Source organism: Dipodomys ordii, unplaced genomic scaffold, assembly GCF_000151885.1.
Source record: "Dipodomys ordii isolate 6190 unplaced genomic scaffold, Dord_2.0 Scaffold168, whole genome shotgun sequence".
NCBI lineage: Eukaryota > Metazoa > Chordata > Mammalia > Rodentia > Heteromyidae > Dipodomys > Dipodomys ordii.
The window spans coordinates 2,051,169-2,074,090 of NW_012267384.1; the positions used below are offsets into that span (position 1 = coordinate 2,051,169).

At 36.4% G+C, this 22,922-nt stretch overlaps 1 protein-coding gene across 4 annotated transcripts in view; it reads right to left on the reverse strand.

The window, feature by feature from the left end:
• Positions 1-9,734, reverse strand: part of Nubpl (nucleotide binding protein-like) — a 240,289-nt gene extending 230,555 nt beyond the window's left edge. For 2 of the 4 annotated variants that reach the window (XM_013033466.1, XM_013033465.1), the window contains exons 1-3: positions 9,605-9,734; positions 8,985-9,132; positions 2,816-2,850 (exon numbers count right to left, since the gene is read on the reverse strand). In XM_013033466.1, the coding sequence (XP_012888920.1) occupies positions 2,816-2,850; positions 8,985-9,132; positions 9,605-9,712 (291 nt within the window). In that variant the 5' untranslated portion in view covers positions 9,713-9,734. The remainder of the gene's footprint in view (positions 1-2,815; positions 2,851-8,984; positions 9,133-9,604) is intronic. The other 2 variants (XM_013033467.1, XM_013033468.1) reach the window with 2 other exon arrangements.
• Between the last annotated feature and the right edge of the window lie 13,188 nt (positions 9,735-22,922).

The following is a 22,922-nucleotide window of genomic DNA, read 5'->3' on the forward strand; positions in this document are numbered from 1 at the left end:
GAAAGAAAGAAAGAAAGAAAGAAAGAAAGAAAGAAAGAAAGAAAGAAAGAAAGAAAAGGAGAGGAAAGGGGACTGAGGACTCACAAAATGTGTGTAATTCTGCCAACACCCTAACTTGAGCTCACTGAAACCTACTTGAACTTGTTTGTTAACTTCTTATGACAGAAGTAGGAATGTATTACACATAGAAAATGCTATGAAAGTATCCTAAAAGGCTCTCTGAAATGCAATTTGGACATCTTTGGCTGACCATTATTCTGCCTACCAAACCACAGAAAAACTCAATGATCTCTCTTTAAAAAGCAAAATTAAATTCAAAAATGAAGACAAGATGAGATATAAGAAAGTAGGTCCCCTATAAAAGGAAGAGTTGAAACGAAATCTAAAAAGAAAAAAAGATACCTTTGCAGTAGAATTTTCTCATTACAGAAGCATAACTTAAAAGAAACATTATATTTTTCTCTCTAAAAGTCCAATTTATGCTACATGGTTCTATGACGAATAAAATTTAGATATTATGAATTTTTATTATTTTCCCATTTCCAGAAATAACAAAGGGGTAAATATCAAAAGGCATGTTCTCTACAAGCCTAATTTTGAAGTCTATCAGACTCTGGACTCCCTATACCAATATTAAATTTGTAGAAATAATATACATTATTTTTCCCCATGTGCTAACTATTGGGAACACTAAATGCATAGTAGTAGTAGAAAATTTGTTAGAAGCACAGATATAGACTAACACATTAAGTGATTCTTGCCTATATTGTACAAAATAAGTTTGAAAGATAAGTTAAGATCAGTACTGAAATAGGTAAGTGAATTTTTATCAACTAGTAAGTTTTTGGAATTCTATAATATGTTCAATGTTTATTTTTATTGTAGTTTAAATATATAAAAAATAATAATGCTTAAGATTTATGCAACTATAAAAAGAGGTATTCCTAAATGCTAAAGATTAGATAAAAATAAACCAAAATTTCAGGAATACATATAAACAATTTAAAATGTGTCTACCATTTGAGACATAGTGGTACTGCTTCCAGAAACCTATCCCACAAAAATATCATTATACAGTATGTAAAAAATGTTTCATAAGAATTCCACAGTAGGACTAGGAACATGGCAGAATGTCTGGTTAGGAAGCATGAAGATTGGAATTCAAATCCTAGTACCATAAAACTATACATAAAAATCCAGAGGTGGTGCTGTGGCTCAAGTGGTAGAGCACTAGCCTTAAACACAAAGAGGCTCAGGGATAGTGCCCAGGCCCTGAATTCAAGCCCAGACTGGAAAAAAATTAAAAAGAAAAAAGAAACAAACTAAATTTTCATTCAAAAAATTGGTTTTATATTTTATAGACAACTGTGAATATAGCCATCATTATGAATGAGAGATACCACTGGACACAGGTGGCTCATGCCTGTAATGCTACTCAGGAGGCTGAGATCTGAGGATCCAAGTTCAAACCCAAAAGGTCTGGGCAGAAAAGTCCCAAAGATTCTTATTGCCAATAAACTACTCAAAAAAAGCTAAGAGTAGTGCTGAGGCTCAGGTGGTAGAGTGCTAGCCTTGAGCACAAAAGCTCACAGCCTGCATGTAGACCCTAGGACCAGCACAAAGAAACAAACAAATAAATAAATAAAAGTAAGCCCTTTGTACAACATAATAACAATTGTATTTTAAAAAATTGAAAGAATGAGGTATATCATAGGAAGATACATGAACTTACATATACATGTGTACTATAAAATTTATATAAAGAGTAAAAAGGAGCTTAAAAAGACATATATAAAACTACTAACTACAGTTAGTCCTTTGATATAAAAGGGGATGCATGAGCCTTCCCTCTTATTTTGCATATATATTCTATTTAAATGGACTAACAGTACTTTGAAAATATCTTTTTTTTTTTTTTGCCGGTCATGGGGCCTGAACTCTGGGTCTAGGCGCTGTCCCTCAGCTCTTCAGCTCAAGGCTAGCGCTCTACCACTTGAGCCACAGCGTCACTTCCGGCTTTTTCTGTTTATGTGGTGCTGAGGAATTGAACGCAGGGCCTCATGCTTGCAAGGCATGCACTCTACCGCTGAGCTACCTTCCCAGCCCCTTTAAAAATATCTTTTACCTTAAAAGAAAAACGCTTTTGGGGGTAGGAAGGGTAGGGGGAAGGAAAAGTAGGAGAAAAATGAGGGAAGGGATAACATGTTTGACAAGAAATGTACTTATTACCTTATTTATGTAACTGTAACCCCTCTGTACATCACTTTGACAATTAAAAAAAACTTTTAAGAAACAAAAAAAACAAAGAAAAAAGTGAGGCTGGGAATGTGATTTGGGGTAGAGTACTTGCCTAGCATGCATGACGCCCTGGGTCTATTCCTCAGTACCACATAAAAAGAAAAAGCCAGAAATGGCACTGTGTCTCAAGTGGTAGAGTGCTAGCCTTGAGCAAAAAGAAACTTAGGGACAGTGTCCAGCCCTAAGTTCAAGCCCCAAGACTGGCAAAAAATGAAAAAGAAAAAAAAAACCTCAATTATTAACACTTACCAAAGTGAACCCCGAATATTTATACAGAACATAGTAGTGAAAAATGGCCTCTATGCATGAACATGAGAGTCTTTGTGGAATACCAAGCAAACAATCTAAGACTAATACTTAAATATACCATCATCACTATATGACACCACTAATGACAGCATTTGTAGTTCCTTAAAGACATGCAATTGAAAATACACTACATCACTTCTGGCAGATTAATAGTAAATCCTTTATCATTGCCTTAAATAAATTAATATTTCTTTTAATCAACACATACCGAATCATTTGCTGCCAGTGCAAGTGCCAGGTTCACTAAAAGAAACAGAAAAAAAATAAATTTACTAACTTTTCTTCTATGAAAATTAACTGTGCCTCCAAAACCCAGAATATTTTAATGCATCTCCCTTATTTGTAAAGAACAAGGATATGGAGAGAATTCAGAAAACAAAAAGACAAAAAAAAAATGAAAGCAATTTTGCAAGTACCAATGGATGTCTACCCTAAAATTAACATTTTAAATTTTATACTATCTTACAATTTTGTTCAAACATTCACCTAGTGTTTTTTAAGTGTCAGTGAAATATATAATTATTTTCAAAAACATATTTCACAGAAAAAATAACTTCATTTGATAAATAAAAATAAATATGATTCTACTAACATTTAAAAATAAATACTAGCATTTTAGGAGTTCCAATAATCTTTGTAAGTACAAGTGTATACAAAGGATGGGCACTGTGCACAGAGGGAAGAAAGGATACAAATATGTATAGAATATTTCCCAAACTGCCCACACCAGTAAATTCCAGAGGCAGAGAGGTGGAAAGGAAGAATCACAAGGTGTTTTTAGCTCAGCAATGGTAAAATGCTACATCTGAGACCAATGGTCCTAAAGTAATCTATTTCCAAGACTGACTAAATAAATAGACCCTGCTACTATGAATCACATTTCCTTACAGAGCATGGCTATAAATTATGTTGGAGTTGTTTCCTTTAAAGTAGTTAAGAATTGATCAATAGGAGAATAGGGAGACAAGAAAAAAGAAAATAAAGTAGTAAAGAACATAAATTTGGCAGGACACTGGGTGGCCATGGCTATAATCCTAGCTACTCTGGAGGCTGAAATCCAAGGAACTCAGTTCAAAGCTAGTCAGTGCATAAAAATCCATAAAGCTCTTATCTCCAATTAGCCAGAAGAAAGCCAGAACTGAAAGCATGTCTCAAGTTGTACATGCCAGTTCTCAGCAAATAAGGCAAATGAGAGTATGAGAGCTGGAGTTGAAGCCCTAGCACAACATGAATTTTAAGGCTAACCTAAATCAAATTCCAACTCCTCTGCCTTCTGTTGTAAATAAAAGTGACTAAGTTATTTTACTTGTCAATCATTTCCCCCTCCTCTGTAAAATATAATCCTTCCTTCATAACTATTTTAAGGATAAAATAAAACACCATATGTAAAGTGTTTACCCTAGGGCATGGAATTTGATAAATTAAAAAATAAATCTGAATCTATATAATGAAGCACAATCTAACTTTTAAACAAACTGTTGGAGAATAGGCCATCTTAAAGTTAGATTCTAACTGCATTTAAACAATAGAAGCACATAATATGTTTATAGTCATCAAAAGTCACCATTCTAATCCAAAACATCACTAGCAAATATATACATATATATGTGTATGTATGAGTGTATATCCAAACAGTATTATGAAATAGTAAACAGGAGTACACACAGGAAATATAGTATCAAAAGAAATATATAGACATAATCTATATCCTTTGGGATGGCAGTATTAAAGTTTAAAATTAAGGGCCTTGTGATTGCTATGAGGGCAACTATACACCACTTGAGCCATTCTGAAAGCCCCTTTTTGCATTCGTTATTTCCATGATAGAAAATGACTGGGGTTTTACATCCCAGCCTCCATGGACCACAACCCTCTTTCTTGTTTGTGCTATGTTTCCAGGAAAACAGACCTGTTGTGCTCAGACATTGCTTGAGATGAAGTCTTGCAAAATTTCATGCCCAGGTTGGTCATGAGCTACAATCCATCTATTTATCTCCATTTCCCATGTACCTAGGATTATGCCACACCTACTCTGGTGGAGTCTGCTTAGCATGGGAAACCTGCTTTCAGATCTGAGAATGGGGCTTCAAAGAGGCCTACCTCCTGGAAAAGGCTGGCAAGCCCCTGGGAAAGATGTGTTGCTGTTTTTCTTTTCTTCGCTGTATAGGAGCGCCTATTAATCTTTTACTGTTCCTGCTGCTTATTGTACTTACTCATGCTCAACGTTCCCTTATTTAACGCTCTTTCTTAAAAGTGTTGACGACTCCAACATCTGGTGAGTGTCTTGAGAATATGACTAACTCACCAGAGTTAAGTGCTACCCTGAAAGCCCCTCTTATGGAGGCTAGTAGACAAGTCATAAGTAAATATAAAAGTATTGGGGGGTTTCATGACGTCACTTCAGCAAAAGGAATTGTTTGTAAGAAATTTACAAGAAACTGTAGGCACGGCCACAAATTGGAAACCCTCTAAGCACAATTGCTTAAAAAAGATTTAAAACGTATAAAGTACAAAACTAAACAAAAGTAACTATGAAGTACTAGAGTTCATGTCTTTCTGTTCAGCACCTTGCCCATATGCTCTGGTTAATGGTTAATAGGTGATAAACATCGAAACCCATTGTATTTCTTAAAAATAGAGGTAAAGCTGAAAACAAGTGCCTGTCTTCATAGCTCATTATCCAAAAAACAAGATCAGGTGACCAGCTGGTGACCACCTAAAAACAAAGCCTTGCAGCAAGACTGTGTAACCTTTTGCCCTTTCTCATGGAGACTTTTGCTATAAAAGCTTGTTATCCTCTGCATTAAATCACACTCAGCATCCACTCCTCTTGTGTGTGAGTTGTCTGTTTGCCATCTCCCCACCTATTCCAGTTCCTCCACTAGGTGTCCTCCATCGTCCCGACAGAGTGGGTCCGCGGCAGGATTATAAACTTGAGTGAGTGTCGGGGCAGGATTATAAGCTTAAGTGATCATGCCCAAGTAGATATAGCCTATTTCTAAAAGAACTATTATGAAAAATCATAGACTATGTGTTCAATAAGTCAGTTCTGAAGCTTGAATAGATTACAGTATTTGTCAATAAAGATGAATACATGAAATACATAATAGCATAATATATGTACCAACAAAAAAGTGAAGGGACAATTACCAAAGCATCTACTCTGTGTCACAATCTGTACACTTTGTCACATATGTTCCTATTTAAATGCTTTCCAATTCCATGGCAAAAGTTTATCTTCCAGCTAAAAGCAATGAACAATTCGTTTTTAACAAGGACTACTCTACAGATAACAAACTGCATTACACAAAACATGAAGAACTTATGGCCATGATCATGAAAAAATTTCCCATCTTACAATAAAGATACTTGCACAACCTGGTCCATTGCTGCACTATGCACTGTAGCTAAGTTATGGAAACAGCACAGATGCCCTTTAATGGATTAATGGATGAAGAAAATGTGGCATATGTACAATGAAATTTTACTCATCCATCAGAAAGAATATTATGTCATTTTCAGGGAAATGGATGGCTCTGGAAAAAATTACGTTAATTGAAGTAAGTCAGGTTCAGTGAAAATAGGTTGCATGCTTTCTCTCAAATGTGGAAGTTGGACTATATATGAATTATAAATATATATGTAAACATATACAGGGTCATACATATACAAACATATTAACTGGAGCATAGCATAAACAGGGCAGAATTTCAATAGTGTAACTCCTTTGAACAGCTAACTTATGGTCTAACAAAAAGGAGGGAGAGAGGTCAAGGGAGGGGAGCAGATGAGTGGAGAGAAGAAGAGTGGGTGAATTCAGTAATTATATTCAATGTTCATATGTAAAATGGAGGTAGGAAAATTAAGGGGATAGATGGGTTGGAAGAGATGAGGGATAATGATAAAAAGGATGATATTACACAGTGGAATTCTATGCTTCCATTAGAAAGTGTAGCATTACTCCATTCATAAGGAAATGGAAAGACTTGGAAAAAAAGTCCTATTAAGTGAACTAAACCAGACCCAAAGAACTATAGGCTTCATGGTTTTGCTCATTTGTAATAATTAGTATATGCTTAGAATGGTCCTAAGAGAGGATCACAATGGCCAGATAGCTATATGACCATATAAAATGATGGTAATTTAAATGAACCCCATGATATGGAAATAAGAGGTTTCCCCCCCATTTTTTTCATTTTTCTTTTAGTGTATGGTTTACAGTTATTTCTTTGTTCTTTTATTCCCCCATCACCATGGTTAATTCCTTGTGGTCCTCTGTTTTCAGTACCCTTTTTCTTATACATAAAGTTATCTGATTTGGGGAAGAGAAAGGGAATCATAGAAATGGTAGACAAAGGGTGACCAATGCAACAGTAATACTCACTAGACACTATGTTGGAAATGAACTTCACAATTTGGAGGTGAGGGAAAGTGGAAGAAAATGAGGGAAGAGGTAACACTATTGGAAAAGAAATGTACTCATTACCTTACTTATGTAACTGTAACCCCTCTATCTATCATCTTTATAAGAAAAGAAAAAAATAATGAAAAGGGTGATATTGATCAAGATTTGTTGTACTACAAATTGACAATAATAAATATTCTTTAAAAATAAAAAAATTTCCCATCTTTACTCCAAGTAACCACAATGCATGTAAAAAGGTTCACACCATTAAAAACAAATCAATGTACTCTAGTCCATTTTTTTAAAGAAAGAGGCATATTCTAGAATCAAAGTATTAAGAAAGTAAAAGAAAGTATTAAGAAAGTAAAAATCAATTAAGAATCATTAGTCATTCTTAATTAGACTGTAGATATCAAATAGTAATAGCTAAGACATATATTACAAATAGTTGATACATGTTAATTCCTTCAAAACATCTGACAAACTCTTCCATGGCTCCCTTTATGTAATAAGGAAGGAAAATGAATGGAGCTGATAACAATATTGTAGATTCGTAGCTGGTTACACAATTGTAAAACTGTTATAACCAAAGTATGGACTAAACCACAACACAAGAGCTCCAGTGACATACACAGAATTCTGTACCTGGTATTTCTTATTTCAAAATGTCTTGGACTTCAATGGAACTGAAGAAATTTCATGTCAATACATGCTTTATTAATTTAAGTTAATCGTTTAGAAAAAAGTCAATTTTTTAAAATCTTATTGGTCTAGGACAAAATTAACAAAACATAGTAAAGAAAATCATTTTTAAATAACTGTTAAAAACTGCTTCAGTATGATCTGAATTAGCAAGCATTCCTATTAAAATGCTTAAAAATTCAATGTGAGGTCATTATAAGATGTGATTGCTTTGTGATTCCAAATTAAATAAGCTCAAAGGTATAATAAAGCTAAAGTATAAATATGCAGCTACGAATAAGTAATATACAGCATAAATATAGCTAATAATAATGTATCCTATATTTGAAATTCATTAAGATAATACTGTGAAGTATTCTCATCACATACACCAAAAAGCAACTAGGTGAGATGATGGATATGTTATCTAGCATGATTGTGGAAACATTTCATGATTGTGGAAACATTTCATAACATATACATTTAACAACGTATCAGTTTTACAACTTTAATAGACACAGTATTTGTCAGTAAAGCTGAATAAAAGAAGTCGTTATTTCTAGTGAAGAGTTTCTGGGAAGAGTTTCCCTTATACATTATTACACTAGAATAATCTTTTAAGAAAGGTTCCTAAGGAAGTTTTTGTAAGTAATTATTAATCTTGGCTGTTAACTTTTCCATTTCTGATGGCACTTTTATTATGGGCTCTAAAAGCAGCACTTCAGTGACATGTCTAGATAAATAAGAAAGGGCCACCAAAAAAGAAGTCTGTTCATAGTATATTAATTTAAAAGAGACAGTTATAAATGACATTTTAAATAAGTAAAATAATGCTAACCTTTTTCAAGCATTTTCTAATTATTAGTTTTTTATTAATTTGATTTTGCAAATAGTGAAAATTACATGATGGTTACCTGCAAAAAGGTCACAATAACAACAATCTCACTGCAAGTAACAATACAACTATATATATGCACATTAATAAAGACTGGAAATTTTGAATTCAGTATTACAGTTACTAAGTATATTTTTAAAAAGTGCTTACTATGGAGTAGACACTGGGATGACTAGTTTGCTTAATTTGTAAAATCAACTTGAAAGGTTATCATCTTCACAGTTACATAAACTGTAATTCTTCTGGACAACTTGACCACCTACTTTGAGTAGACAATCTTGATCCTTATTATCCAAATATCACAAATACTAAGCTTACAAAGAAAAACGACAAATGAAGACTATGCATCAGCTAACTGGTTAAAAAATCAGGATCATAATTAATATCCTGTAATACCTGCTGTCGTAGACTTTCCAACTCCACCCTTTCCAGAAGCCACAACTATAACTTGTTTAACACCTTCTATGGGTTTCTGTTTTGGAAGTCCTCGGGACATGATTTGTGCTCTTCTTTGTTTTAGAGTATCCCTCTCAGCGCCAGATAACTTTAAAAATAAATAAAACAAGATAATCATTTTAAATAAGCCTTTCTTCAGTATTAAGCTTTATAGAGCCATATTACCTGTTGTGACTGATCCTAACTGAAAAGATGCATTGCTTACATTGAACATCATAACGGGATACGTTGGCTTTTCTATGCTTTTCTAACATGGAAAGTAAGTTGTTTCAGTACTCCACGAGTTTTCCTCCTCTTTATTGCCTACATTACAAAATATACTACCAAGAAAGCTACGGGCACGCTCCACACATCCATGTTCGAACTCGCCTGCCAGCCCCACGCTGGTTCTACGCACAGAAAAGCGAGAAAGGGCAGCACACGCGGCCACTCGAGACTCGGCGTGGGCGCGGGCCCACGAGGGACTCAGTCCCGGGCCTGAGGCCAAGGCCAAGAGACCTGCAGCCGGGCCTTCCAACCACACCGCCCCGCCCCTCCTCCTGCTCGGCAGCACCACGGACCTGGCGCCGAGCTGCCCAGATTCCGCTTCTCCCAGGCGGGACAGCGGCTCCACTATCACCCCAAAGCAACATCCCACGCAACAGCAGCCAGTGCCGCCAAGCCCTCATGGCGCTGAGTTCGGCCTCAAGCCCTGCCGGGAAACGACGCGTCGCGGGCGCGAGGTAATGACGTCACATGGCAACCCACGGCTTCTTCCCCTTAGCGACCGGCCTTGTCTGGGTTTATTCTGCCCAGGAACCCCATCTGTCGCGGTCCAGCTTCTCCCCCAAGTCGCCAGCATGTGGCAACATGCTCAGATCTTTTCACTTGGAGCATCTCGTTTTATGCTTACAGGGAGTCCCAGAGAAGAAAGATCGATTGTCCGTTTTTGTTTTGGTTCATTTTAGCGGTGATGGGGACACGCCAAGGCAAACCCGCTACCACTGAGCCTCCTCTTATTATTAGTAACAAAACCGGGCCTCGGGGAAAGTTTTAGAGACTTGATGTTACACTGAATATCCAAAAGAGTCCTGATTATTTGACTAGTTTGTGTGTGTGTGTGTGTGCGTGCTAGGCCTGAATTCAGAACCACAGTACTGTGCCTGAACTTTTTTTCACTCAACTGGTAGGCTAGCGCTCTACCACTTGAACCACAGCTCCACTTCCAGCTTTTTGGTGGTTAATTGGAGATAAGAGTTTCACAGAGTTCCCTGCCCAGGCTGGCTTTGAACTCTAATCCTCGGATATCAGCCTCATGAGTAGCTAGAGGTAAGCCACTGTCACCCAGCTCTATTACTCTATAAAGTTCTGTAAAAGTGGTGAAAAATTAATCTTAATTCAGGTTCTTTGGGATTTATGGACTAATTTATCCTATCAGCTTGATGCCTGCAGGTGCAGCACCATCTTGTGCTGTGAGGGGGGGGGGACCTGGGAGTACGATTGCCAAGATGATGAGACAAAGAGAATTTTTTGCCAAAAAAATATGACAATATGGATCTATTGCATCAAGTTTGTACAGACATTTGAATTTGTTATATGAGATAAATATACCCCTATGTATACAAAACAAGTTTAGATTTCTCTACTGCTTTAGTGAAATGTAATCTTAAAATAAGAAAATGTGTTTTTATATCATAATTTAGGTCTTAAAAACTATTGTTTTTGCCAGAGTTGTCCCATTCTCCTAAACTATTCTAACTTTGACAACTCAAAGATAAAGGAGCAATCTTTTTGTTTGTCTGTTTGTTGTCGGTCATGGGGCTTGAACTTGGGCTTTGGGCACTCTCCCTGAGAACTTTTTGGTCAAGACTAGCACTCTACCACTTTGAGCCATAGCACCACTTCCGGTTTTCTGGCAGTTAATTGCGGATAAGAGTCTCACAGACTTTCCTGCCTGGGCTGTCTTTGAATCAGGATCCTCAAATCTCAGCCTCCTGAGTAGGATTACAAGTATGAGGCACCAGCAACACCCCACCCCCACCTCCTGCCCACAATTTTTTCTTTATCACAAAAAGTGGTACCATAGTCTGGTGCCATCCAGCTTCTTGGGAGGTGGAGATGAAAGGATCTTGCTTTAAGGCCAACACAGGTGAAAAAAAAGTGGAAAAGTGATATCCTATCTTTAAAATAACTAAAAGCAAAAGAAGTGTGACTCAAATGGTACAAAGAACCTGAGTTCAATCCCCAGAACTGCCCCAAAACAAAAGTATATATTATTATGTTGAATAGATTTTAGAAAATATACAAATGACTAAAAACCCACCTCTAGAATGTGACATGATGTTTCTAAATGCCAGTATCTGAAGCTGGATGGGTGATTTGACATTTGAATTTATTATTTATAAGATAAACTGAATCCTTGGACCAGGACCGCAGCCTTCCCTTTATAGCTCAGTAGTGTTACATTATTGTGTTAAAAGCCTGGAGGATGATCCTGTACTGAAGCAGAAGCCCACACCATCAGAATTCAGAACTATTTGTCACACAAAGCCTCAAATTCCTGTGTTCCATTATTCTCTACTACTGAACACACATTCTTTCAGCTAAACCCTTCCTACTCTTCAATTCTGTCTTTGAGATGACCTTACCACATCGTTTCTACTAGGCTTTGCTAAAATCTGACTTCATTATCTATTCAGGGGAGAAGTTTCATGTTTGTATCTTAGAGGACATACCAAGGATGATGACACAGCAGAGCCTCATCAAGATACCATACCTTCACTGGGCAAATGTGAAGTTCTATTTTCTGCAGGCAGGAAGATAACGTATTTTTGTCCATTTTACACTGCTGCCAGAATGTGAGGGCGACTTATAATGTGACTCAGACAATATTGTATTCTACTTGGTGATCTAGTACCAAATCTTGTTAAGCCATTTATTATCCCTTCCTAGTGAAGAGCTGATCATACATAAAAATATTATTACATATACAATGATATGTGTTAATCATACATAAAAATATTAAACATCATATATATAAACTTAGCAGATCCAAAATTTATTTATTTATATAAATGATAAACTTACTATAATCTTTCAAAGTACATTCTATATTTTGATTTAGACATTACAAATAGAAACAATAAGGACTATAATAATATTCTATGATAGACTGGTAAATTTACAGAATGAACTCCGGGGCTGGAGACATAGCTCAGTGGCAGACTATTTGTCTAGCATACCTGAGACCCTGTGTCCAATCCTCTTCACCACATACACACAAATAGTGCAACTTTTTTGTTTTCTACCTTCCACACAGCTCTGTTGATCCTTTAAGTGTTGCAATTTTTTATGAACCACCATGACAGGTAGGATTTTTGTACATTGCCCACAGCTGCTTCTTCAGTAGCTTAAACAAATTATCTTTTGCAAATGGGATTTTCCTGAGCAGTAATGATAGTAACTAATAAGCCTACTTTCAATCATATGCCAATCCATTTACTAACCATACTTTGACAATCAAAATGCTACTGAAATCACAACTACTTATCGCTCCTGTTTTATGCTTTTCTAGTTTGCTTATTCTTAAAACAGATGAATAAGTTTTTGCATCAAAAGTATCTGTTCTAAGTAGTTTCATTGTTCTAAGGCATTTCATAGCTGGTTATTCCTGCCAATTCTTTTAGATACCCAATAGAGTCTTGTCAGTTAATGAAAGGCAGAAACTTTATTATATCAATGACTTTATTATATCAATTTTGATCAATCCAAACTCAGGAAAAATTAAAGCAAATTTATTTGAGGACCTTAAAATTTTCCATTCAGGAAAAGGTTCATATAGCTCATCAAGGTTCCAAAGAAGACAGAAAAAGTATTTTTATGGGTTATTGAAGGGTGTGAAGGAATAGGGATGAGCTGAGGAAAAACAGGAGATATGAAACAGATAGACAATAAAAGAATATATAAGCAGAATTGAAATATCTATGAAACAGGTTTCTATAACCTCTTGAACCTCTGGGCATAATTCAAACCTCCAAACTTGAATCATTACAAACATTTGCCATGAAATGGTGGAGGTAACACAAATTCACATTCTTAGCAGCAGCTAGAATAGACCTAAATCCTGTTTCCTAATGTCCTTACTTCAAAACCTTCTTTTGGTATTGCTTTCTTTGTAATTTTCTAAGTTAATGGAATGATTTGTTGTTGAGATCTAGAGCTTTTTGTTTTCGTTTTTGTTTCTCTTGTTTCATTTGTTAAGACAGGATTGCCCTATGCATCACAGTCAGAACTTAAAATCCTCCTAATATGTTAGGAATTTTGTTGCTTTGCTTTGTGATGCTGGAGAACAAACTCAGGACCATCAGCATACTAGGCAAGCACTCTATCACTGAGCCACATCCACAGCCCTGAGTTAAGATTTTTCTTTCCTTGACTATGCCATATGTCAAGCATCTATGTCACACAGACTTTAAGACAGCCCTATATTTGTACCCTTATAATCCCTCCCCCTGAGAGTGAGTAGGGCCTGTAACTTGCTTCAAAACAATGGAATAAAACAAAGGTAGCAGGGGACCTTTGGGGGATTACTGTACATATAGGACTACAACTTCTGTCTTGTTAAATCATCAGCCAACTTTCCTGACACAAGTTTCCATTTTGCAAACAGACCTGTGGAAAACCCCAGGTGACAAGGAATAGTTCATAGCAAAAAACAAAAATAAAAAACTGAGGCCCTCAATCTAACAGTCTTCAAGGATCTGTCACTAAGCATGTAAGGTTGGAATTGAATTCTTTTCAGTTGAGATTTTAAGTGAAACTCCAGCTCTGCCTGACCACTTGATGGAAGCCTGTGAGCGATAATGAAGCAAAATACTTTGAAGTTGTACCCAGGTCCCTGGCCCCCAGAAATAGTGTGATAATAAATATACGTTTTTAAACCACCAAATGTGCAGTGATTTGCTTGTCAGCAAAAAGTAACTTATATCAGTAACCTAGATTTTAATAAGACCATATAGACAAGGAATAGTTTCTTATAGACAATTACTTTTTATGTTTTATGGGAAAAAAAATAACGTTTTGCTAAGAAAATCCTTCTCAAAGTTTAAACCTTTGCTAGGAGTTATTAAAAGCTATTATTTGAATGCCAATAATTCACTTATTTTATAAAATTTATCAAATCCTTAATTTCATATTTATAAGCCAGAAAAGAATAGTAACAATCCACTATTGTAAACGTTTCTAAATAAAAGGAAAAATTAGAGTACTGTAGTTCTTATTATGCTTTTTTTTTTTTTTTTGTCAGTTAAGAGGCTTGCACTCTGGGCCTGGGCACTGTCCCAGAGCTCTTCAGCTCAAGGAGAGCACCACCAGTTTTCTGGTAGTTAATTCGAGATTGGAGATCAGAGTCTCACAGACTTTCCTGCCTGGTCTGCCTTTGAACCATGATTCTCAGATCTCAGCCTCCTTAGTAGCTAGGATTATAGGTGTGAGCCACTGGCAGCCAGCTCTATGCTATTTTTAAATTACAAAATAGGCTTCATTGCTTATGTAAGACAACAGAGTTGCCTCTCCAGTCTCTGTCTCCATTAGTAGTCTAGCATCATTCTTCAATAATGTAATTAATCTGGATGCAAGTATCAAGCAATAATCAATTTTTATACTTACTGTATCAATCAAAAAAATCCAGATAAGAATGTTCCAGTAATGCTCTAAATAACAGAAAAATGCATAATTAAAAACCTGTTGATGAAAGATGATTCCATACATATGAACCATTCAATTAATCATATTGCCTAGCTGACATCATATCACACAGTTATCTTCACCCCAGGAAAGATACAATCATGCCTATTAGAATCACAGACAATCACCCAGATCAATGCTGCAGAGAACACTGTATAATTTATTTCTAAAAATATCTGCATTGAATCTCCATTGACCCATAATTGCTACAATTCCTTTCCTTCTTTTTTCCAACTTCATGAAGTATCATTATCATATAAAAAATAGTTTAGATTCAGGTTCACACCAGCTGTTGGCAAGGCAGTTCACAGTAGTCCCATTTTTGGATAAAGAATGAATCAGAGGAGTTAGATGGTTGATTTGGAGAAAAATAGTTAAAAGCAATCAGGTCGCTTGACACTTATTCAGGATAACTGTGAATTACTGAGAAAACAGTATTGTATTAGGATCAGCTACTATCAGAGAAGCTCCAGAGGGAAATAGCATCACCTCTGCAGAAGGAAAATTTAGATTCCTATGTCATTACTTAATTTATATATCTAAGCTTCCCATATAAATTTGTTTTATTTGCTTTCATTAAGAGCAATTTATTCCAGAAATTCATAAACATATTTAATGATCTTCATTAGAATTTCACTGAAATTACATTTTAACTTATAAAGTATTCAAATTTTCATTAAAATATTGTTCATGCCCTGGTTGTAATAGTTTGTCATCATTTTGCCCTTCCCAATTCCAGCAGTCATTGACATTCTGATGCAAATCCTTCTCTTCCCAAAAAGATTTCTTTGATCATCATGTCAATTGCTAATCTTTACCTTCTTTAACAGCCTTAACATTTTTTATCCAATATGAATTTAAAGTATCATTTGTTTACTCTTGTATTATGCATTTAAGTTAGCAAAGCTAGATTCTATCAAGCCTCTCATGATATGCTTTCAAGCACAATTTAGTATTGCTATAACACAGCCTTGTTTGTTTCAAATGCATTAAAATATTATTTCTATGTTTATCCTTAATTCTTTCCAATTTGGAACTTGATTACATATTACCTTTTGGCATTTTTTTAGTTGTGTCTTCTCTCATATAAGACTTGGTGATATTTGAGAGCTATATCATACTGATGATTTGTATCATCTATACATTGCATAGTACCAGACAGTTAAAATTAGTCTTCTTTTTGCTTATGTGGTGCTGAGGAATCGAACCCAGGGCCTCGAGCATGCAAGGCAAGTGCTCAAAAAGCCGGAAGTGGCGCTGTGGCTCAAGTGGTAGAGCGCTAGCCTTGAAGAGCTGAGGGACAGCGCCCAGGCCCAGAGTTCAGGCCCCACGACCAGATCAAAAAAAAAAAAAAATCAGTCTTCTGATCATCTAACTACTATAACTACCATGCATAGTGAAATATCAGCTGAGAGGAGGTTAGAACCTGTGCCATAGATTTAAAACTCTGCTAATTGAAGTAGAGGGAGAATACAATCAAGTTCATGTATATCCTACAAAATTAAGAGGGAAGGAGCAAGTTGGGAGGAATGAGTGAGAATGTTAAAAGGGTTACTGATCAAAATGCATTGTATTCATAAACTGCCTTATTAACTGGCGACTCCTTTGTACAACTACTTACATAAACTTTAAAAAGAATAATATATGAAAGATATTTAAGTGACATAATTGTTCTAAACACACATTAGAAAAAGGACAATCTTTGGGCTAGGAAGGTGGCTCAGTGGTAGAGTGCTTGCCTCGCATGCATGAGGCCCTAGGTTCAATTCCTTAACACCACATAAACAGAAAAGGCCGGAAGTGGGTGCTATGGCTCAAGTGGTAGAGCGCTAGCCTTGAACTGAAGAGCCAAGGGACAGCACCCAGGCCCAGAGTTCAAGCCCCACCACCAACAAAAAAGCAGTTACCAACAATGTAAAACAGGGTTGTAGGACGAGCCAATCATAGGGGGGGGGGAATGAGCTTCATTTGAAACACAATAGGAGGGATTGGGGTAGTAAGTACTCTAAGCTCCTCCCTTCATTCCCTGTGACCTGTCTGCTCCTCACTTACCACAGGAATCGCTGATGCACCCATTCCTGTGAGGTTCAGGGAAAGAGGAACCGAAAGGACAAACATAAAATGCGGGGCACAAGAAAGGCACCAGTAGTTCATGCCTGTAATGCTAATTCCAATGGGACATACAAGAACTTTACAAATTGGGGGAGGAGGGGGAAGGGAGGGAGGAGCTGGGGAGGGGAGTAGGAAAGGGTTGGTAGGGGAAAAACAGAGGGGGTAACAATGCTGAATAGGAAATGTACTCATTACCTTACTCATGTAACTGTAACCCCTCTGTACAGTATCTCTACAATAAAAATAAATAAAAAATGGCTAGTAGGCCTATGAAGAACTAAAAGAGAATATAGGACTCAAGTTTAAGGTGACTAATTTAGAAATGAGTTTGAAAATATATTTGGGGGATGGGCAAAGGTGGGTACGTGAATGGAAGGAGAATGTGAACAAATGCAGTCATTATATTCAATGTACATTATGTAAAAATTGAACTATATAACGAGCATAGTGGTGGGAAGGAGGAAATGGAGGCGAACAAAAGAAGGGTGACATTTACCAAGGAACATTACACTCATAACCTGACATACAGAGTTGTAACCCCTTTGTACAATTACTTAAAAATAATATTTTAAAAAAGAAAATGAGTTCTAGATGGATCTGAGATATATCACTGGAGATACCTAGGTGACTGAAACTCAATAAGAGTTAGAAGCCAGACATGGTGGGTGTTTCATGCCTATGATCCTAGGTGTGGGGGAGGGGCAACATTGGGGAAGACCATGGTTCAAGTCTAACATATGAAAGAAAAAAAAAACTTCACAAAATATTACCTCAATCAATTGCTGGGTGCAGTGGTTCACCTCTATCATCTCAGCCATATGGGAAACATACATAGAAGATGGCAGTCCATTCTAACCCAAAGAGATTGGGGAAAGAAATCCAAGATCTTATCTCAAAAATAACCAGACTCCCTCCCACCCCCCCACCCCCCCCCACCCCCCAACAAATGGACTGGAAGTGTGGCTGAAGAAAAAGAGCACCTGCTTAGCAAGTATATAAAGTCCTAGGTTCAAACCTCAATAATACCAACAAGAAAAGTTAGACCTAGAGATATGAATAAGTATTTAAAAAATAAAAATAGGAAAGCCAGGCACCTTATAAGAAGCCACTGTTCACAGAGTACTACCTCCTTGGTGGAGCCACTACATTCTTCTAGTTCTGCAGATCCAAAAAAAGTCCTATTTTGTCAGTGTACCCAGAGATGGCTGAGTTTGGGACAACTAATACATGTTAAATCCACAGATTCATGTAACATCATTTAAAATGAGACACAACTATCAATTTCAACTATCAAGTTCACATTTTTTTAGAATTCACACTTTTAATGCCTGCTCAAAATCTATGCTGGAAGCTAGAACATAATCTTATTCATGTTTATTGATCACAGAACCAGACCTAGGAGACAGGTAAACAATCCTGATGTTTACAATGGCCTCATGTATTGACTATCCCCACAGGAAGTATTTGTTAAGAGGTAGTAATGTTTCTGTCTGATGATCTGTACAGGCAGATGTAAAGACATGATATAAACATCTTTCCTTTTTACTCCCTTTCTTCTAGACTCCTTACCGACACAGCATTTCCTTGCACACAGATCATGGTATATGTTGTGTGGAACAGGAATGTGATTAAAGTATATTGTATTAATTTATGGAATGTTGGGGTTTGGTGGAAATTGGAATGGCAACAACTTCACCTTTAAAGTATCTAGAGCCATCCAGGAACTTTTTCAGGGTTGGTGAGGGGATGGTCTGTGTCGCAAAATACTAACAGAACTCAGGAACCTAACACTCAGGACAATCAATCTCTTTGCATGCCACTCTTCTTACCCATTTTGGCATATGATTTAATATGGTATGAGAGACTGAAGTGAGAAGCTACTGAAAAATGCATTTCTATTGCTGATACATTACTGCTCATTTTTTATCAGTATGTGCTAAAAATTTTTTTTTCTAAATAATAAGGATACAAAGGGGAGTGCTTCGTGGAATTTCCAATCTATAAATGCAGGAAATAATACCCTTGTCAAAGTTCATTTCTGTGACTTTGGCTTGATATTTGATATTATGTCCTAGTGTCTTATAGCATCAGGACTTATGAGGTGAAAAGTAAAGTTTTCTAAAATTTTGTCTCTCTCCTGTTACCCAGACAGGTCAGAAATTCCTGAGAAGAAAAGGCTCTTCTAGCCATGATAGCAGATCTTTTTGGTTTTATTATTTTCTTTGCAATACTGAAGTTTTGAATTCAAGGCATGGTACTTGCCAGGCGAGTGCTCTTCCACAGGACCCACATACCTCTAGCCCTTTGGCTTTTTATTTGTTATTTGTAAATAAGTTCTCAAAATTTTACTGACTTCAACCACAATACTCCTATCTTCTCCTCTCTTAACAGCTTGGGTTACAAGTGCGCGTTCCACTATGCTCAGGTATGCTAAGTTGTGACCACATAGGATATATGTTTAAAAAACATATTAAATAATAAGCCTGTATAGGCAAGAGAACAGAGCCAAGAACAGAATTTTTTAAGAATTCCTAAACCTAGGGGACTAAAAGAAGAGATGGTGAATAGGAAAAGCAGGGTTTGTTTGTTTTTTTTTCTCACAACCAATGCTCTACCACTTAAGCCATGCTTCCTGTTCAGGAAAAGAAGTTCTGGTGCTATTATAAAGAAATTAGGAAAAATAGACATGGACAGCACACTGGAAGTTGCCAACCATCTCCAAGAGAGTAATTTCAGCCAAAAGCCAAGATGCTAGTGAGTAGAATATGCAGCGGAAAAGAAGTGATAATAGGTGTTTCTTAGAAGGGCAAGAGCAAGAAGCTTTTTTTCTCCTCAGATAACTTTTACCAATGAGGAAAAGAGTTCTATTCAAGAAGCCCATCTCTTGCACATTGTAGGATGATCAATCCTCCCAATTTTCCAGTATTTTCCAATTTGAGCACTGAAAGTTCTGCATAAATTGGTCTTACACCCAACATTCACACTTTATTCTGGTGAGGTTATAGATACATGTTGGTGATTGCTAGTTTAAGCAATTTTATTGGAGAATAATTTATATACCACATAATTCATTGGTTCTAGCAATTGTTTAAGCATAATCTCAAAGCCAGGCTGTACATTGCAGTTACTGGAGACCTTTTTAAAAAATTCCAGAATCAGATTCATCTCAAGTGGACCTAAGACCTGTCTGTTTTTATTTTTTCAAAACAACCTACTTTACTGCAATGTTTAACCAGGATTAAAACCCAATGGTTTGAAGAATCCATTATTTACAGTGATTATGTTTTCAAAAAAGAGAAATGAAGCATCAAATGGATATGATCATGTATGCTTCTCAGTGTAAAGTTTTGAAAAGATGGAAAATGATTAATTATTTCTTTCAAATTCTGTGAATAAATGCAAGAATTTACATGAACTTTAAAAATAAAATGCAAGAGTAGTAATTATCTTGCTAGAAAAAGCATAATGTACATTCACATTTTTCATGAAATGCTGTTTCTGATTACACAACAGTCCTAGAAAATAAAGTATAATTTTAATATATACAAATGATAAATGTTCTCTTGAATGTGTAAAATAGTTTTCAAGATTCAAATCTTCAGTCAGCTTTCTAAAAGCCTTTCCATGGTAAAATGTAATTAATGTCTATCTAAAATGAAATTGCCTAGGAGTAGGATTGCTGGTCATAGAGGAGTTCTATGTTTAGTCTTTTGAGGAACCTCCATACTGCTTTCCAGAGTGGTTGAACCAGCTTACATTCCCATCATCCATGTAGTGGCATTACCTTTTGGCCACATCCCTGCCAGAATCTGTTATTATTTGTTTTCTTGATAATGGCCATTATAACTGGGGTGAGGTGGAATCTCAATGTGGTTTTGATTTGCATTTCTTTTATGGCCAGATGTTGAGCATTTCTTCACGCGTCTATTGGCCATTCTTAGTTCCTGTCCAGAGAAGTCTCTTTTTAATTCTTTAGTCCACTTATTAATGGGGTGGTGGTTTCTTTGAGGATTTGCTATTGGGTGTGTTTAATTTTTTGAGTTCCTGAGCACTTATCCAAATGATCACAAGCTAGGCCACACTAAAGCTACCAGCACAACTATGTTCATTGCATCATTATTTACTGGAGCTAAAATATGGAACCAACCCAGATGCCCCTCAACATATGAATGGATCAAGAAAATGTGATATATACACACAATGGAATTTTATGCTTCTATCAGAAAAAATAGCATCTCCCCTTTCATAAGGAAATGGAAAGACTTGGAAAAAGTATATAATAAATGAAGTTAGCCAGACCCAAAGGCATATCGTCTCTATAGTTTCCTACATTTGCAATCATTAGTATATGCTTAAGATAGTCCTGGGAGAGAATCCAATAGCTCAATAGCTATATGACTATACAAAATGATGCTAATTGAAAAGAACTCCAAGACATGGAAACAACAGGTCTTTTTTTTTTCTTTTTGGGTTGTTCCTTGTCACCAATGTACTGTGGTTCTTTCTTCTTATTTTATTTCATGTTTCTTTTTCTATTGGCTTATCCCTGGCAATCTCTGTCTTTGATTTTGGTACCCTCCATCTTATAGACAAAGGATGACCCATTGAAACAATGATACAAGACACTATGATATAAATGAACTTTACAACTTCAGAGGTGGGGGAGGAGTGGAGGAAGGAAGGGATAGTGGGAGAACAACAAAAAGGAGTGGGTAACAAGAAATGTACTCATTATCTCACTCATGTAACTATAACCCCTCTGTACATCCTCTTTACAGTAAAATAAATTTAAAAAAATAAAATAAAATGAAATTTTCTTTTCCATAAGTACATTATTCTCAGACTCCAAATCAATTAAAAGTACTCTCATATCCACAGGAGACTTTCTAAAAAAAATCTATGTCAATTCCAAAAAAAGTTTAAACATTTTAAAATTTATTCACTATAACATTCGATTGATTAACTTTAACCAGGCAAAGCATCCAAAATGAATACATTACAAGAAATTGTCATTATATATGCCTATTGTTACTTATAAGTTTAAAAGGCCTGAAATGAATCTATTTAGAGATTAATAAGAAATAGATTTTGAGTCTTGGCTCATAATTTGGGGAAGAAATGCAACTTTATTTTCCTACACAATAAGTCACCATCTGTTTTGAAGCCTAGTTCTACACAGCACAGGCTGGCTCAGTTCTTGCATAACCTGGACAGTCATTGGTTTTAAAGTTTTTCTAGGGGATTGATCTAAAAGACAAAGCATAGGCCCTTCAGTGAGAGATTCACCAAAGTCATTTTTTTCCATTGCTTTCTTTCCATCTCTCTTCTCTCCATGAACTCCTAGCAAAGAGCATCTACAAAAATTTCAGAACTAGTACATTACACTTAATAATGAGAGAGTGTTGTTTCCTAAGACAAAGAGCAAGACAAAAATGTCCACTAAACATTGTACTGGATGATCTATCCAGATATAGCAGACAAGAATAAAAGTGATGACCATGGGCTGGGAAGGTGGCTCGGTGGTAGAGTGCTTGCCTAGCATGCATGAGGCCCTGGGTTTGATTCCCCAGCACCACATAAGCAAAAAGAAAAAAGCTGGAAGTGGTGCTGTGGCTCAAGTGGTAGAGCGCTAGCCTTGAGCTAAAGAGCTGAGGGACAGCACCCAGGCCCAGAGTTCAGGCCCCACAACCAGACCCAAAAAACAAACAAACAAAAATAAAAGTGATGACCAAGCATGGTATCATGGCACATTCCCATAATCCTGGCTGCTTGGGAGGCTGATATGGAGAGAATCATGGCTCTAGGACAGCTCTGGAAAAAAGTTGATGAGACTTCTCACATCTCTATAGAAAAAGCTGGACTGGACAGTACACACCTATCATTCCAGCTATGGTGGAAAGTATAAGTAAGGAGGATTGTGATACCTGTCTGGAGGCCTGGCTCAAGCAGTATAGTTCCTGCTTAGAAACATGAGGCCCTGAACTCAAACCTTCGAACCACCAAAGGAGAAAGAAATCTAGATCTAGGTTCTTTACACATGCC